We start from the raw sequence: 16745 nt of genomic DNA on the forward strand, positions 1-16745 counted from the left end.
GACTCTCATTCAAGCAGAGTTATTAGTAGGTATACAGCAACTTTGAACCAAAGCCAACAACTTTGTTCTTCTTGGGGAAATCTCAACCAAGTTTCAAGCTTTTTTTTTCCTCTTTACTGTCATTCCAATATCGCTTACCAGAATGTAAATTAGGTGACATTATTCTACCATCCCATGCATAATATAGAAAAAAGCAGTTATGGTTGCAAGACTGATTCAAAGGCTTAGACTGTGTTAATGCTACTGCAGAATAGAAGTTGGAGGAGGGAAGGACCCATTCAAGAGCAAGACAATCTTAAGGCTTTGTGAAATATATATATGTAAATAACCACTCCCCAAATGTCATACAAAATGTTCCTTTTATTCCACAGGAGTTGTAAGGACACTACAAAAAATTAAGCTAGCAAAAAGCTTTGGTATGGCTTGCAAGATTACCTGGGGAAAATTAAATCCACGTTTACATTCCAGTATGCAACAGTTCCTAGAGGGAGAATGCTGAAAAGAGATTCTATGTGAGTAGCTGAACAGCTTTTTCACATATTCTGCTGCTGTGTATTTCATAACTTCACAATAGTTACAAATAGATAAAAGGCATAATGCTGTTTAGTGCCTAGAAGATGGAAAAAAGGTTTCAGTACTTGGAACTGCTAATACATGTCTAGTGTAGTGTTTAGTCATCTACAAAATTACAGTGTTTTTACAAGATTTTAGATAAACTTCACTAAAGAAGCATTGTGTATACTACTGCACCATAGCAAAGCAAATTCAATTTAACCTGAAACTGGATAATATTTAAATACCTCAATCTTTTTCTGAATTAATTGACCATCTTGAAAATCTTTGTCTCGAATTTTTCTCTTTGTCTTTTCTCTTGTCTTAGATAAACAGAATATTAAGGCACGACTTTTTGGCATTTGCTTTATCATGGAAGAGGAACATTTTCAGTGGGGTTGAAATGCTGTATTGTCTCTGTGTTGAGATGCGTGGGCAGAGTTTTTCTGGCCCTGCTTGGTGTAACCGAGCTCCCCCAGAGCTGCGCTGGGAGAGCGGGACTCGCCTGCCCCGGCGGTACCGGGGCTTTTTCGGTCGATGCTGCCCTTCTGTTCCCCAGCAAGCTTTGTAAACTTTTACAGAGAGCTGGGGCTGAGGCAAACCTGGAGGGCGCGGACGAGCCCTGCTGGACACGGGCCCCTTAGCAATGGATGTCAGCGCAGAACTTGCGACTCTGAGGAAAAGCTGCGGGGGACCGGGCCGGGACAGGGACAGTGGGCAGGTGCCGGGGGACCGGGACAGGGGCAGGGACAGGGGCAGGGACAGTGGGCAGGTGCCGGGGGACCGGGACCGGGCAGGGACAGTGGGCAGGTGCCCCCGGGCCGGGCCGGGGGGGCCGCGCTCCCCGAGCCGCCGGCGGGAGGGGGCGCCCGGGGACACGGGAGGGGACGGGGCGTCCCGGGCCGCTCCGGTTCCTCATTTGCCGGCTGGGCCGAGCCTCCCGCAGCCTCCGCGCCGGGCACCGCGGGCGATGGACTACGACCACAACAAGGCGCTGCTGCTGGAGCTGCAGAGGGCGGCCGGGACCGGTAACGATCGCTGCGCCGACTGCGGGGACCCAGGTGAGGCGGCTCCGCCGGGCAGCGCCCCTCGGTTCCCAGAGAGCAGAGACGGCGGCCGTGACGAGAGCCGACCGCCCCCTCGGGCCGTGGCGCCGTGTGGGCGCCGGCCGGCCCGGTCCCCAGCTGGGGCCGCTCGCTCCGTGCTCGCTCCGTGTCCCGCAGGGCGGCTGCGGCCGGTCCCGCGGCGCTGCCCGCTCCGGGACGCGGCGCTGCCCGCTCCGGGACGCGGCGCTGCCCGCTCCGGGACGCGGCGCTGCCCGCTCCGGGACGCGGCGCTGCCCGCTCCGGGACGCGGCGCTGCCCGCTCCGGGACGCGGCGCTGCCCGCTCCGGGACGCGGCGCTGCCCGCTCCGGGACGCGGCGCTGCCCGCTCCGGGACGCGGCGCTCGGGAGCCTCGCGGGGCCGGGGAACCGCAGCAGGGAGCGGGAAACGACCTCAGCACCCGGCGCTTCCCCAGGTTATTTGTGGACAGGGCACGAGGCTGCAGGAGCAGGAGGGTGCGTGGGGTGATTTTCAGCTCGGGGAATGGGGCAGGAAAAGCGCGGAAAACCCGGCGGAGCCCCCGCGCCGCGCTGGCGCCGGTGCCCGTTCGGGTGGGTCCGGCGGGAGCCAGCGGCAGCTGAAGGAGGCGTCAAGTTGCTTCTGTTCAGCGTGATAGGGAGAAGTGGGCGGTGGCGCAATCCAAGGAAATGGTCCTGCCAGAACCCTCAGTGCCCGTACGGATGCGCCTGTCAAAGCTGCTGCAGGGGATGTAGCAGCAGCAAGAGCCGGAGCTTTCGCGGGCACGGACAGAGCCCGCGCTGTCGGGGTTGTGCTCCGTTGTACTCTCCACAGTGCGCACTGTCGGCACCTTCCTGCCACTGTTAGTTCAGCAACAGCAGCTTTTCGTGCAGAAATAATAATTAGCTGAGCTTTTCCATCACCACTCACCTGCCTGCACAGTCACCTTAATTTTAAAGCAAATAGGCAGTTAAAGAATGTACAAGTGCAGGGGGCCACATCGTTCCCTGGGGAAAGCCAGTATTGTTCCCCTGAACACAGTGAAGTGACAGCCATAAACAGTGGGGTGGGATTCGAGGTGTTTACTAGGTGTGAAGCCTGGACTGTGCATCAGATGTGGGTTTTCATCCTTGCCAGTGGATGTGCCTTTTCCTGTGTATTAATTGATTGTTTGTGTTTTTATCTAGATCCAGAGTGGGCTTCTTACAAACTTGGAATATTCATTTGTTTGAATTGCTCTGGAATTCATCGCAATCTTCCTGAAATCAGCAGAGTCAAATCCCTTCGGCTTGACTTCTGGGAGAGCAATTTAATAGAGGTATAGAGGAAAAAGTAATAATTCTCCACATTTCATAACCTTCCCTGTCATGTGGAAGGGACCCTTCCTGTGCCATCCACCATGGACAGTGCAACAGAGCCATGTAAATGCATGGGTTATTTTAGGGGGATTTTTATGACCTGCTCGATCAAATTACACTGATAGGTCACTGCTAGGTGACCATGTTCCTTACAGTCTGTGGTGTGTATTTTTGTATACACAGAAACACATTCTGTGTTTATGACTTGGTGTTGATTTGCAGTGGCACACCTAACTGTAATTAATTTTGTATTTCAGTTTATGAGGAATCACGGAAATCTCTGGGCCAAAGCTAAATATGAGGCAAAGGTCCCTCCATACTATTACATCCCCAAGTCCCATGACTGCATGTAAGTTGATGGTGTATTCACTGCTGCAGACCTTTGCATTTGCTTCCCTTTCAGGTCTCCCTGGCTGGCTGCTGAAGCTAGAGTAGAGACAGATCAGCTTTATCCATGTTTTCCTCTTTCAGGGTTTTAAGACAGCAGTGGATTAGAGCTAAATATGAGCGTGGGGAATTTCTTGACACTGGAGTCTGCCACGATCCCTGTTCTGCAGGTAAAAGGATTGTCAGGGAGGTCTCAGCCTCAAGGCCAACAGCACAATGTTCTGTTGGCAGCTTTGGAGATCTCTAAGGTTGGCTTGTCACATTTGAACTGCTGAATGTGCAGTCACTGCTTTGAGTCTAGCTTTGAGAAGAAACTCCTAAGAAAAGGCACTTACACAAGTGCAAGGGTATATTCAGATCTTGCAGTTCTCTATTTCTTCCACTTATTTTTTCATGAGGGGAAAATTCTCAGATGGAGAAGAGACTTGAAACTGTGCCATATCACCTTAGCTAAATAGTCCTGCCCTTGTGCCACCCTTGTCTGACACTCTCCTGTCTGCTCTGCAGGCAGCCGTGAAGGATGCCTCTGGAAGCTTGGGAAGGGACGCAGACAGTTCCAGAAGAGGCAGTTTCTCCTGTCAGCAAAGGAAGGGCTGATGAAGTACTACACCAAAGAAGTGAGTTCTTCAGCCAGAGCTGGCCATAGGTAGCAGGTCTACACCCACCCTCAGACCTTGCTCTTTGTCGGCAAAACCCAGCACAAGTAGCTTTGTTTCTAGTTTTGTGGCCAGCCTGTGCTTAGAGGAGTGGACAAGTTTCTCCCTTAATATATGTGGTATATTGGGCAATTTTGGATTTAGTTCTTTTTCTCTTCCCTTATCTCAGCCTTGCAGCCTCCTCCTTCTTAGTGAACAAAGGAAATGGGTACTGGCAGTTGAATAGGAAGACAAAGAAGAGATCTGCTGGCAGTTGTTACCTCTTCCATTACCAAAATATCCTCTCATCTGCTCCTGCAGCAGGGTTCTCTCATGACTCCTTTCTGTGAGAGACTGGAGCTAACTGTTCTCTGACTGGGAGGCTGGAGATATCCCTGTCCCTTGCAGTGCACACCCAGCCCTCTTCAGTAGTGATCCAGCATTTGTGGAGGAATCTAAGTGGTTTTATGTTGCATGTAGTTAAGGCTTTATGTTTCAGTATATGCAATATTCAGATATTTTAGCACATCTGCTTTCTTCTCAGTAGGGGTTTGGTCTCATGCAGCTGATCTGTCCTGCAGTACATTCCCTGAGAGCACTTTAATAAAGTGATGCTTTTCATTTCACAGTCCAAAGTTCCAAAAGCCGTTATCAGCGTTGAGACTCTGAATGCAATGTTCCAGGTGGAGAAAATAGGACACAATCATGGGCTGCAGATCACATACATCACAGATGGTCAAACAAGGAACCTTTTTGTCTATCACGAAAGTGGAAAGGTGAATGTAATGGAGATTCTGGAGTAAGCAGATGCTTAGATGTTGGATCTGTATTTTGGAAGAGTTACTGTGTCTGCAAGATCTGGTTTTAGTTGGGATCACTAAGACTTGTAGAATATAGCAAGTTGCAGAATTTGATACTCCTAACTGTAGCATTTAACTGTAGCATCCTGCTCCTTTTCTGTTGGGGCATATATTCAACCTCACCCTTTGGATAGTCTGAAGTGGTACATGGATGTAAATCTCTGTAAGGTAACTGCCTCATGGTTTTATGTGGGTTTTTTTTACAATTTCATGGTTAAATTCTTGGCACGCATAAAGAATATTGTTCTACATTATTTCCAAGCCAACAATGATAATTTTAAAAAGTATCGCTATAGATATTGTTAGACTTCTGTTTCTTCCTTCACCAGAGTTCTTGTGTCTTTCCAGGTAGAGATTTCTAAACAACCCATAACTGAATCAACTGAAAAAGCCTGTGTATACAGACTTGGGTGACTGTCCATGCTGAGAATGTCTTGGACCTCCCAGGAGGGGCATTCTTAAATTATTTTCAAGGGCCAGTGTTTTTCAGGTGTCTGGGACAAATCACTGACCCTCTCTGCCCCTTGGGGAGAAAGTACCTCTTTACAAAGAGGTCACAAGGAAGGAGAAAGGCATTTTGGAGAAGCAGTGCTCTTACTCTTCTTGTTGATGTTGATGTTTGTGTTTGCTGTTTCCCCAGGAGATTGTTGACTGGTTCAATGCCATTCGGGCAGCACGTTACCATTATCTCAGAACAACCTTCCCAAATCTCCCTGAGCCTGAGGTGAGAACTCAACAGGGCTTGAAGCAGTCTAGCCAAATAGAGCATGGGAAGACATTTTCTCACTTCTTCTGACAGAGTCAGGTGCTTAAAAAGCAGCACTTGGGTCCAGGGAATGGACAGAAGAGGTAGAAGGAAAAGCCACACTGAATAACATGCCAAAACTTGGTTGACATTTAAGGCCTTAAAGTCTCCATGTGATTCTTACACAGTGTAATCTGTAAGAAAAAATGTTATGTTCCTTCTTACTTCCCTTTACCAAGCAGCCAAAAAAATCCCAGACCCCAAAAGCCGCAATTGATGGTGATTAACTTTCACAAAAACAGAGCAGAAATGCAATCTTGAATGAGACAGCCTGTCCTGGTTTTGGCTGGGACAGACACAGACTTTTTTTGTGTTTGTGTTCTCCTAGCTCATACCCAGGATCACAAGAAGTTTTGTCAAAGAAGGATATATGGAGAAAACAGGACCAAAAGTAAGTGAACATTTGGCATTACACAAACAGGATCATTCCAGATAGAGAATATTTGGTAGTTCAATGATCCTGACTTGTAAATTATTTGCTCAGTGACTCTCTGCTTCCTGGGTTGATAAAAGAAACCATATTCAAACCTGTCATGTTCTTTGGGACCATGTTTTATTTTGTGTGGAAAATAAGATTGGAAGAAGAATCCTTGAAGAATAAGCAAGGTGGATTAGCTGTCAATGGACATGCAAAGTGCTATTACACAACACCACAGGGATTGTTATATCTGCTACAGCAGAACATGATGTGCTGACCTCCCCCACTTCTCTGTTTCACTTAAGAGTCCATTGCACTTAAGTCACATCCACTTAGAGCAGCAAAGTGTCATTTGAGCAAATTTCTCTACACTGAAGCCAATAGTTTGGTTTGTTTTATTGTGGGAAGTGTTTGGGCCAGTACTCTTGGAACAGAAGAGCAGGGTTTTGGGCACTGCTGAAGGAGGAGATAAAGATCTGAGGTCTTGTTTGAACACAGCCACTTCTTGCCTTGCTCTCCTCTGAGTGAACCATGAGCCAGGTCCTATAAAGTTCAGCAGTGCAGTGCTGATACTGAATATGCTGGGTTTTGGCCCAGCTTTGGTGCCAGTGTCCCAACACCTCTTCTGCAGGTATTTGCACAGAGGATGAAAGATTTTGTGTTTTTCTACTGAGGCCTAAATTCTGCTTAAACTGAGTTGAGTCCTAGAAGAGGCCTCTTCCGTTCAGCCTGGAGCAATTAATAGCTCAGGAGTGGTCAGGTAAGTGTAGCTGATGGAATTGGCACCTAAAAAAATCCAACTCATATTGTACACCCAAAATTCCAGGGACAACCTCCCTGATCAGATTGTTGAAATTGATTGCTCACTCTTTTCACTATCACCACTCAGGGGTTGTTCTCTGCAGTGCTTTCAATCCATTTCATGCAACTTCCTTAATCCTGTTAATTTGATTACTTCCCTGCCCAAAGGATTGTTATTAAATGTAAATCTGTATTTTGAGCCCAGGGAGAGGAGAGGGCTGAGGGCTGCACACAGCAGTCCTGTTATCAGTTGCAGGGATGAAGGAAACTGAACTCCAGCTCCAAGTCATTTAAGTGGTCCTGGGATTTGAATAGAGCAAAGTCTGCTTTGAGACTTGGGTCTTTAAAGAATTTCTACCATTTCCTTGCAGCAGAAGGAGGCCTTTAAGGTACGCTGGTTCTGCTTGGATTCTCAGGAAAGGAACCTGCTGTACTTTAAAAATCCACTGGTAAGAGGAGTGTTCTTTCATGAAGCAGGTGGGGAGGAAGGGTCTGTTCTCATCCACCTTTTCCAGTGGCTCTGCCAGACTGGAGCAGGCCCAGCCTCGAGAGCCCATCTCCCTTGCCAAAGGATGTCTCTGAAGCTGAGCTGGTTGGGAACTCTGGCCTGTACAGTGGCTGTGAGAAAGATCTTTTAAAAGTAACTGCTGCCTGTGGGTCCTTGTGCCTCTGTGCCCGTAACCTTAGCCAAGATGAGCAATATTCCAGCTGACAGCCCCAATGTCCTGCTTTAGCCATGGGAATGTCCTTTCCTGTCCCTTCTGAACACCCACCAACCAGCTCTGTGAGGGTGGGACCCTGCCTTCTCCTCCTTAGAATGCCTGTGAGTGCAAGATGCCTTTTGTGTGTTCCCTGCTGGTGTCACCAGTCTGTGTCATCGGTTCCCCTCCACGCATCCCCACATCCTGTCCCATGTCAAGGACAGGGCAGTGTCTGCTGGAGCTCCACTCTCTGCTGGCTAATGGCTGTTTTCTGCCTCCTTCTTCCCAGGATGCATTTGCACAGGGCCAGGTTTCCATTGGAAGGAAGGATAAGGGATATGAAGTACGAGATGATTTGCCCCAGAAAGTCTGGGTGAAGAAGAAGAAGCCAGTGATCACTCTGGTCACGCCAGTGAGAGAGTTTGTGTTTATCTGTGACAATGACAGGCAGCAGAAGGAGTGGATGGATGCCTTGAATGGAGTCATCACCCAGCTCTGATGTCCACAGGGAGGAGCAGGCAGGCAGCTACATTCCATCTAGCTGCAGCTTCTGGCCACACAGGAACAGGGTTGTTTTCAGCAGAGTGGGGTAAATGTTTCTTACAGCACTACATTTCTGGCACAATAAAAAAACAAGCCAAGTTTAAGGTGTGGAGGATACTGTAATGGAACCAGTCCTGTAATGGAATCACACAGATTCTTCTAGCTCCTTGCTTTCAGCAGTCTACTGTTTGTCTGTTATGTGAGTGGCAAATCCAACATCCAATGATTTTTTTCCAAAGCACAACCCCACACGGTGCCTCAGTGAATGTGTCAAGAGTAAAGGAAGAACATACATTGATCTGGCTCACCCAGGAACAGATGAAGCTTAATGAGCTTGATTAAACTGAACATTGAAAGGCAGAAGCAAGTTTTAAAAGTATTTTCTTTAGTGACTTGCTCACAAACACTCCATGAATGAGGACTGATGTTCAGTGTTGGAGGGGAGCCTTCTCATCAGGTACCACTGTGTGCAGGAGCTGATGGAGATTGCCCTGGCTGACACAGAGCACTGAGTGTTCCATGCCTCAAGACAAAGTCTGAGATCTGGTTCTACCAAGCAGCAAGTAATTCACACATTTAATTCTTCTTTACAGATAGCCTTATTTTGCAAATCAAGAGGAAGTCTTGCAGACCAAGTCTTCCACCTTCTGCTGACAATTGCCAGCTAGTCTTGAGATACTTTAAATAGTTCTTTTTTTACAGAAATGAGAAGTGCCAATATTTGCAGGAATTAGTGACACTAATTCTTCTTTCTCCCCCAGCCCCACTTGCCCAATAGTGCAAAGGAATTGAATTGGTTCATCATTCTGCCTTTCTCAGCCAGCTCCTTGTCCAGCTCCGAGTAATGTGCAGCAGTTTTATGTATTGGTATGCTCCCATGAACTTCCCTGTGTTCCAGGCTCTGCCCCACACAACCCTATTTGTTCTAGCTCACATGGTGGTTCAGCAATTCTATTAAACAGCCTAATCCTGCAGCTCCTGAAATCAACAGAGAGCAGCTTTTGAGTTGTACAAGGCACAATGCCAGTCTTCATTGTTAATTGTTATTTTGAGATGACCTGAGTAGCTTGGGATGACCTCAGAAGGGTTTGGTCCCTCCGGTAGCCCGGACTTAAGTCAGACAAGGTCTGCACTGTGCTGTGCTGTGCTGTGCCCCTGCTCTCCCGGCTGGGTCACCAGACTGCCCATGTCAGCAACTCTCGCTATTACAAAATCGGGAAATTCACGGCGGAAATGAAATAGTGCAGATAACGGGGACTTTTTTGGACAGTCAATGAAAGCGAAGGCCAGGCTCTAGAGAGTTCTGCGTCACAGTTCATTTCCACCGGCAGCCCAAATCGTGCGACCAAGGCACGTGAGAAGGGCAGAGGAGAATAGAGCAGAGCAGAGCGGGGCAGAGCCGGGCAGGGCAGAGCAAAGCAGAGCGGGGCAGAGCCGGGCAGGGCAGAGCCGAGCGGGGCAGAGCAAAGCAGAGCGGGGCAGAGCTGGCACGGCAGAGCCGGCGCGCCCGCGCCGTTCTCGGCACCGGAGGAGGGGCCCGGAGGAATCGAAACCGCGCGGCCGCTGCGCTCCGCCCCGGGCCGGGCCATGGCCGCCGTGCTGGAGCTGGAGGGGCTGGAGCTGCAGTGCTCCTGCTGCCTGCAGCTCTTCGAGGAGCCCGTGCGGCTCCCGGGCTGCGGCCACAGCTTCTGCCGGGACTGCATCCTCCTCTACTGCGCGGGCCGGCCCAGCGCCCGCTGCCCGCTCTGCCGGAGCCCCTTCGAGCCTCAGCAGCTGCGGCCCAACCGCGAGCTGGCCGCGCTGCTCAGCCTCATCCCGCGGGAGCTGAAGGAAGAGTTGGATGCACAGGAGGAGCCGGGAGCCCATGGAGCTGCTGCCTGCAACGGCCTGAGCTCGGCGGGGCGGGCACGTGGGGAGAAGGTACGGCCGGAGGCAGCCCGGGCTCCCCGACACTGGGAGCTTCACCTCTCGACATCCTGGGGCTCCTCCGCGACACCCCGGGACATCCCGGGGTTACATCCCGGGGTGACATCCCCCGACTCCCTCGGGACATCCCCCGTCACCCAGGGAGTCCTGCCCGTCGCATTGTGGGACAGCAAGAGCGGCGCTCGGGACAGCCCGGGTTCCATGGCCGGGGTTCCATCCCACGGGACAGCCCGGGTTCCATGGCCGGGGTTCCATGCCACGGCACAGCTCGGGTTCCATCCCACGGATCAGCCCGGGTTCCATCCCACGGCACAGCCCGGGTTCCATCCCGCGGCACAGTAACACATTGAGCACATGGGTTCGGCTCACAGTGTTTGGGGCTGAGTGCTGGTGTCTGACACATTGAGAGCTGCACTGCTCAATTAGAAGAACTAATTCCTGTACATATTCAGCTGATGCACAAAAGTAGTAAGTGATTTCTTTGTGCTGGGGGTTATTTATTGCATCAGCATTGCATTGGAGGCTGCTGAAAGGATACATAGCGTTATTAGACAGTGCTACAGCTCCACCCAGCTTCGTGACACAAAATGGGACAGATTCATGATCTAGGTCTCTGCTTAAAACGACTCCCAGAGGAGGAGATGAGAAAAATATATTGACCTTCATTATTTTAGCACATATGTATCTTTTTCAGTCAAGCTTAGAGCATATAAAAGCTCGCAATTATAGTTGAATACCTAATTAATTGGTGATTGGTGATGTTGACTTCATTGTGATTATTCCTACTCAGAATTGTGTCTCTCAGGCACCTCCTCAAACAGTCCATTGCTTAACTAATGTCAGTCATGTAGGGAATTTTTATTATCCTGCAGCTTAGCCTAGTTATGCTTTCTCTGAGGTTTATATAGATAAATAGTCCAATGTGTCACTTTAAAGGAGGAAGAGATATGGGAGAGCTCCAAGCAACGAGAAATAACTGCAGAGAGCATCCACCTGTTGAGGAAAGACCTCAATAAAACAAAGGTACACATTGTACAATCATCACCTACAGTCAATTTTGCACTGTTGTGGGCTGGAGATGTGTTTGACTGCAGGGTTGCCTTCCAGCTCAGAGCTGGAATCTGCCTTTTTGTTTCCTTCCTTTCTGTCACAATTCTGTTTTTACTGATGAGAATGAATATATGGCATCAGCTGCACTAATTTGTGTCTTGGCTGGCACAAAGGCCACCGGAATTGTGCATTGTTGCATTTTTCTCCTTATCCCAGGAGTAGCCTGAATGTTTCTGGTACACTGAGATGCAAATTACAAATCATAAGAGGGAATATTGAACTTTCTGAGCTGTCAAGCAGACTCCACTGGCCATAAAATATTCATGATCCTTACCATGCCCAAAATCTCATTGCATGTAATGCAGGATAGTGTCAAATGTATTTTATTCCTTTGAACAAAGTTTTCTGGTCTGCAGGGGTCAGTCAAAGAGCACATTGGATAGGGCAGTAATTCTCATATTCCATGCATCTTTCCTAACCACACAATGATCTCCATATTTTCTGCCTTTCAGGAATATACATCTCAGATCAAAAGCCAGATTATTAAAGATTTCTGTTGCATGAAGGAATATGTTGAAAGACAGGAGAGAAACACACTGATGTTCATTGAACAACAGCAAAAAGCTGCTCAACAGAAAATTGAAGAGACTATTCACCAGCTCACAGACATCAAAGCCCAAACTGTAAGTGATGAAATGAGGTGGCAGAATGTGGGTAGAAACTCAAGCTCACTGTCTGGGATAGCTGAATATGTTCAGAGCACCTTTGAGGTCCCCACTGCACCATTCTCATAAAGACAATGGTGCCAATCCATGGACTTTGCTGTCAGCAGGGAGAGTTTGGGCTGAGAAATTCAGAGGAAAAAAAAGTACTGAGAGAGGCACAGGCTGGGAATGGAATTCAGAACTAGATTTTTTCTGAAGATATTGGTGAGCTGGAATGAAGTGGGAGCTGCAGTGCTGAAATTCAGTCCTCAGTCAAATCTAAAGTTAAGGTCTTTCATGATATTTTTATTTTCCAGAATTTGTATTTACACAAAGGTATGCAAGGTAAAAAACTCACAGAGTTATTCAATGTTTTGTTATTCAATATTTGTTTTCTTGTGGAAAACACGTCAAGGGCTCTCAAAAGGTGCAGTTAAAGCACTTCAGATTGTGCAGAGCCGGGTTTGATGTTGAAAACAGCAGTGCCAAGTGATGCAAGTTAGCCAGCAGGAATTTGGAGTGGGGCTCACTGGGTGGGGCAGTGCCATGAGGCAGAATTGGACTTCAGGACCCAGGCACAGGTGCCCACACTGGAATTCACCTGATCCAGGGTCCTGTTGCAGGCAGTGAGGAGGAATGGGTACTTTCAGTGTTATCTGGCCTACCTGAGATATCCTCCTGCAAAGGAGATTAATCCAGCCTCCAAAAGGCTGTTTCCTCCTACAGACTGTACACACAGACCAACAGAGCAACTTCAGATGTAGATTTCCACAATTTCTAAATTTAGGCAAAGTAGCTTTACCCTTTCCTCACACGGAGACATTTTCATACTTTTGGTTTCGGTTCCAGAAGAAGAAGAAGGAAGTAAAGAGAGCAACTTCGTGTATTCATATGAATACTTAAGGAAGTTGTGATATATATCTATAAAAGAAAAATTAGTTGCATTCTTGGTTTTCTTGGGGAAAACACAGTCTTTTTATTTTTTAATAAGAATATCCTTCACTATTTTCTATGAGATTTCAGGTTGTTTTGCTCAGGTAACTGTCCTATAAAGGAAACTTTTGATACAAAGAGTAAGATTCTTGGAGAGATCAGTGCTCTTTTTCCACTTGGCCTTTATATTATAATCTGATCTGTGAGATTAAATAACTGCTGCTGTTTACATCTTTCCCTTGATCCTTCTTTCATTATTAGAGAGACTCATGTGAGGGGCAGAGGCACGAAGGCTCACCTTTGACAATAAATAAAATTACACTTGATGAAAAGCTTAATGTTGTCAAAAGGGCTGTAGAAGATCTTAAGAGAAAGTTGGAAATTTTACTCTTGGAGAATTATGCTCAGCATCTCCCACCAGGTGAGTTTCCCTTATTTTGAAATCTTTTTCTTAAAGGCAGTGGATTTAGCAAATAGAGTAAAAAATTACTTTGTGCAGATAAAACAAGAAACACAATACTCAGCAAATACTAAAGAACACTGTAAAAATTTTTAAGACAGAAACTGCTTCATCTTCATGGAATGATCCAACTGCTTTACCCATCTCACTCTTCTGACAGTTCCCCTCTGACCACAGCAGCATAGAGTGTTTTGTTAATTTTGTGTTAAAATGTTTGCCTACATGTTCTTTGTAATTTATACAATCAAAAAATGCAGCTCCTTGTTTTGCACTTGAACAAGTAGCTGGGTTTATTTAAGGTGTGTTTTCCTTTAGAAGCTTAAATACTTCCTGTGTACATTTTGAAGAAATGCCTTAACACTTCACTCATTTTTGTATTTAGTGCATCTTCCAGACTCAGACCAGGAGCCAAGTGTCAGCTCATCACCTCCAGAGTCTGCAGCTGAAAGTCCTGAACCAGCCATTTCCAGCCAGTTTTCCCAGTGTAAGTATCCCAGCCAGCAGGACTCTCAACACATCCAGGTGACCCTGAGACTGAGTTTGCTGAAGAAAACATCAGCAGGAAACGTGGCTGTTTACTGAGCCATGGAAACACAATGGAGTTGCCATGAATGAATCAGTTACTGGCACATAATGTAACATTGTACCTGACTGCGGATGTAGGATAAAAAAGAGATAAGAAACCTGTTTTGTGTAAGCTGTGTGGTGGCTTGTGCTGCCTGTGGAGTCTGAGCTGGTGTACAGGCAGCCACTGCTCTTTGCTGTTAAGCTGTAGTTATTGCAGTTGTTACTTGAATTCTGCAGCATTTTGACAGAACCATTTTTGCAGTCAACACACTCTACTACAGCTGTAGCTTAAGACAGCAAACAAATGTTTTTGCTGATAAAATAAGTAAGAACTTGTCCCAGTGAACAGATGACTGTAAGCTTTATAAAGGTAAGTATCCCATTTGTTATTGACAGAAAGGTAATTAAAAAAAAAAAAAAAAGATTGTGGGTAGGAATAAAATCCATCTGGTAGGATGCAAGGTACTTTCACCTTTCCACTGGAGTGCATATGAGTCTGTCATGGATATTTACACAGTTGTGCCTGTTAAATGTTTCAGTATGCCCAGGATACAGGTGGTAGTGCTTGATTGAGGATTTTTGAACTTTGATTCAGGTTTATGGTTTGATCATTGGGTTTCATTTCTCTTCTGGAGCAGGGATGCACCTGCCTTCTTGTTGCCTGCCTGTGAGAATATTTTTCTTTCTGCCTTCCAGGGGCAGAGGATGTGACTTTTGACCCCACAAGAGTACACGAGCGCCTGGCACTCACAGCCCAGAACAGGAGGGTGATGGTTTCCAGCCACCTGGCCAGTTATCAACCATCACCCAAGAGATTCTGCATCAGCCAGGTCATGTGTTCACAGGGCTTCTCTACTGGGTGCCACTACTGGGAAGTAATTACCAAGGACAGTGATGGGTGGGCTGTTGGAGTTGCTCATGAGATGATTGGTAAAAGGGACAAATTGGGAAGAACTGAGCATTCCTGGTGTGTAGAATGGCTGGGTCCTAAAAAACAGCTGTCAGCATGGCATAAGAATCAAGAAACATTATTGCATAAGGACAAACCACTGAAGGTTGGAGTTTTCTTGGAGCTACAGAAGAAGACTGTGTCATTTTACTCCATTGCTGACAAAGAAATGCTTTTGCACACCTTTGAAATCAGTACCTCAGATCCTCTCTACCCTGCTTTCTGGCTGTACACTCTAGAAAGAAATGGATCTTTAACTATAAGTCAGCCAAACAGGAGATGAAGCCTACTGAGAACAGGGACAATTTTGCCAGTGACTGCAGAGTTTCTATAAAAGCTTCAGTGTTTAGCACAGGAGTGTACCAAGGAATGAATGCATAACTACCCAGAATTTCCTGGAAATCAGCCACTGATACTTCTGTCTGCTGTGCTTCTCTTCATGCTGTGCTCTGGTCTAGCCAAACTTCATTAAAGCAATTTCAGCCTGTGCTAAAGGCAGTAATCCCCCCTGTAGGAATCAGATGGGTTTCTCAAGCAGCTTTAAGTAGTCCCAGGATATTCCTAGAAAGAATGGACTATGGAAGCTCTAATGTTGGGGATAAGCCTTTCTCATTGACCTCATTTTTCCTATATTGATATGAAAAAATACAGAAGAACAGATTATGCCATTGCTTTCTGTCAATTGAGTTTTCTTTAGACAGATCTGATTGATTAAGGAATGCTCAGAGGGTAAGAATGTTACTGATCTTGGGTATGAAAATCTTTCCCTTTAGGGTAGGCAGTAACTGTGAAATAGGCTTTGGATTTGAGGACCTGACACTTCAGGGAGGTGTCCCAGAAGAACATCATCTCCCCAGAACCATATTTTAGTCTTGCCCTGGCCAAAGGGTTGTCTGTCCTGGTGGTGGTGTGACCATGGGCATGCTTGTGGAAGCAGATGTTGGGGTGTGTTTATACCAGCTAATAAATCATGTGGCCACTTTAGTGCCCTTTTAAAGGGCCTGCAAACAGGACTTTGACATGGGAAGGACCATCTGGTCTTGCCAGCGAGCCTGAGACAAAGCAAGAGGTTCTCAGTTGCTTTTGGGTTGTGAAGGAACCAGAGCTGAGGTCCCACAAAACCTATGGACAGCTTGATTTGAGAGATCCACTGCTTCATGCAGGCACACTGAAAACAGCATTCCCAAGAAGCAAAAGCTTTCTCAGGAAGACTCTGGCATTCCAGAATTGACAAAATAGATAGTTTATTGTGAATAAAGCATGTGGGATTCAACTATTTCATTTAATGGAATGGAGCTCCTTGTCTTTTAAAGTGATTGACAGAACTGCTGCTCTCCATCAGAGAGGCTCTCTGCTGGCACTGAACACTGATGGCCTAAATGCACATTTATGTGATCCCAGGGTGTGTCATTCAGCGTCTCCAAGGCTGGGGTGGCTTTCCTGGGACAGCCGAAGCCACTGCCTTGTTAGTGTTGAGGTGTCCTTTGCTGGTGTATCTGGAAAACCAGCAGCTGCAGCATGAAGGCGCTGGACATCCCCAATTTCCCACATATGAGTTGTGCCGTAGTGCCCAGGGACAGCAATTTGTTGTGGTTTGGATCACAGCAACAGCACACCTAACAGCACACAGTGCAGATGGGAACCCTCTGTGTCACTATTTGAACTTTGGGAAGAATTTCCTGAGTCGGTGATTAAACCTTGGGACGGGCTGCCCGCGTTGGAGCCACCCTCCCTAGGGGTGCAGGGAAGGACCGGGCTTGGCTCTCGGTGCCGCGGGCTGGGTGACACGGTGGTGTTGGCCATAGGTTGGACAGGATGATCTCGTTAGTCTTTTGCACCCTCACTGATTCTGTCATCCCGGGGTGCTCCGGGTGCCCCGGGCCGTCCCTCAGCGCTCGCTGCGGTCTCGGCCGGCCCGGGGGAGCCGCCGCCTCCCGCCCGCGCCCTCAGGGGCGGCCGCCGCCCCGCGCAGCCGCCGCGCAGCCGCCGCTCGCGGCAGGTCCCTCGCGAGCCGCCGTAGCGCGCCCGCCGCGT

At 47.7% G+C, this 16745-nt stretch overlaps 2 protein-coding genes across 5 annotated transcripts; both read left to right on the forward strand.

The window, feature by feature from the left end:
- The first annotated feature begins 1500 nt into the window (after window positions 1-1500).
- ADAP2 (ArfGAP with dual PH domains 2) lies at window positions 1501-8486 on the forward strand. Of its 3 annotated transcripts, none has more exons than XM_063175497.1 (10): window positions 1501-1613; window positions 2802-2932; window positions 3230-3321; window positions 3444-3529; window positions 3867-3976; window positions 4624-4770; window positions 5495-5578; window positions 5988-6050; window positions 7250-7327; window positions 7869-8486. In XM_063175497.1, the coding sequence occupies exons 1-10, from the start codon at window positions 1523-1525 to the stop codon at window positions 8076-8078; spliced, it is 1092 nt and encodes a 363-aa protein (XP_063031567.1). In that variant the 5' UTR covers window positions 1501-1522; the 3' UTR covers window positions 8079-8486. The 3 variants fall into 3 exon arrangements, with proteins under 3 accessions (XP_063031567.1, XP_063031569.1, XP_063031570.1); XM_063175499.1 differs by lacking the exon at window positions 1501-1613 and adding an exon at window positions 1988-2111; XM_063175500.1 differs by lacking the exon at window positions 1501-1613 and adding an exon at window positions 2003-2071.
- Window positions 8487-9700: 1214 nt separating this feature from the next.
- On the forward strand, window positions 9701-15997 carry RNF135 (ring finger protein 135). Of its 2 annotated transcripts, XM_063175856.1 has the most exons (6): window positions 9701-10042; window positions 10985-11071; window positions 11611-11781; window positions 12997-13156; window positions 13578-13679; window positions 14459-15997. In XM_063175856.1, exons 1-6 carry the CDS (start codon window positions 9710-9712, stop codon window positions 14992-14994), a joined length of 1389 nt encoding a protein of 462 aa, XP_063031926.1. In that variant the 5' UTR covers window positions 9701-9709; the 3' UTR covers window positions 14995-15997. The 2 variants fall into 2 exon arrangements, with proteins under 2 accessions (XP_063031926.1, XP_063031927.1); XM_063175857.1 differs by lacking the exon at window positions 10985-11071.
- The last annotated feature ends 748 nt before the right edge of the window (window positions 15998-16745 follow it).

This window comes from Melospiza melodia, chromosome 24 (genome assembly GCF_035770615.1).
Source record: "Melospiza melodia melodia isolate bMelMel2 chromosome 24, bMelMel2.pri, whole genome shotgun sequence".
Classification (NCBI taxonomy): Eukaryota; Metazoa; Chordata; class Aves; order Passeriformes; family Passerellidae; genus Melospiza; species Melospiza melodia.

Coding starts and splice junctions, on each gene's coding strand:
- ADAP2 (XM_063175497.1), top strand. CDS start 1,523: ATGGACTACGACCACAACAAGGCGCTGCTGCTGGAGCTGCAGAGGGCG. Junction 3,977..4,623: donor TGAAGTACTACACCAAAGAA/GTGAGTTCTTCA, acceptor TTCATTTCACAG/TCCAAAGTTCCAAAAGCCGT. Junction 6,051..7,249: donor TGGAGAAAACAGGACCAAAA/GTAAGTGAACAT, acceptor ATTTCCTTGCAG/CAGAAGGAGGCCTTTAAGGT.
- RNF135 (XM_063175856.1), top strand. CDS start 9,710: ATGGCCGCCGTGCTGGAGCTGGAGGGGCTGGAGCTGCAGTGCTCCTGC. Junction 10,043..10,984: donor GGCGGGCACGTGGGGAGAAG/GTACGGCCGGAG, acceptor GTCACTTTAAAG/GAGGAAGAGATATGGGAGAG. Junction 13,680..14,458: donor TTCCAGCCAGTTTTCCCAGT/GTAAGTATCCCA, acceptor TCTGCCTTCCAG/GGGCAGAGGATGTGACTTTT.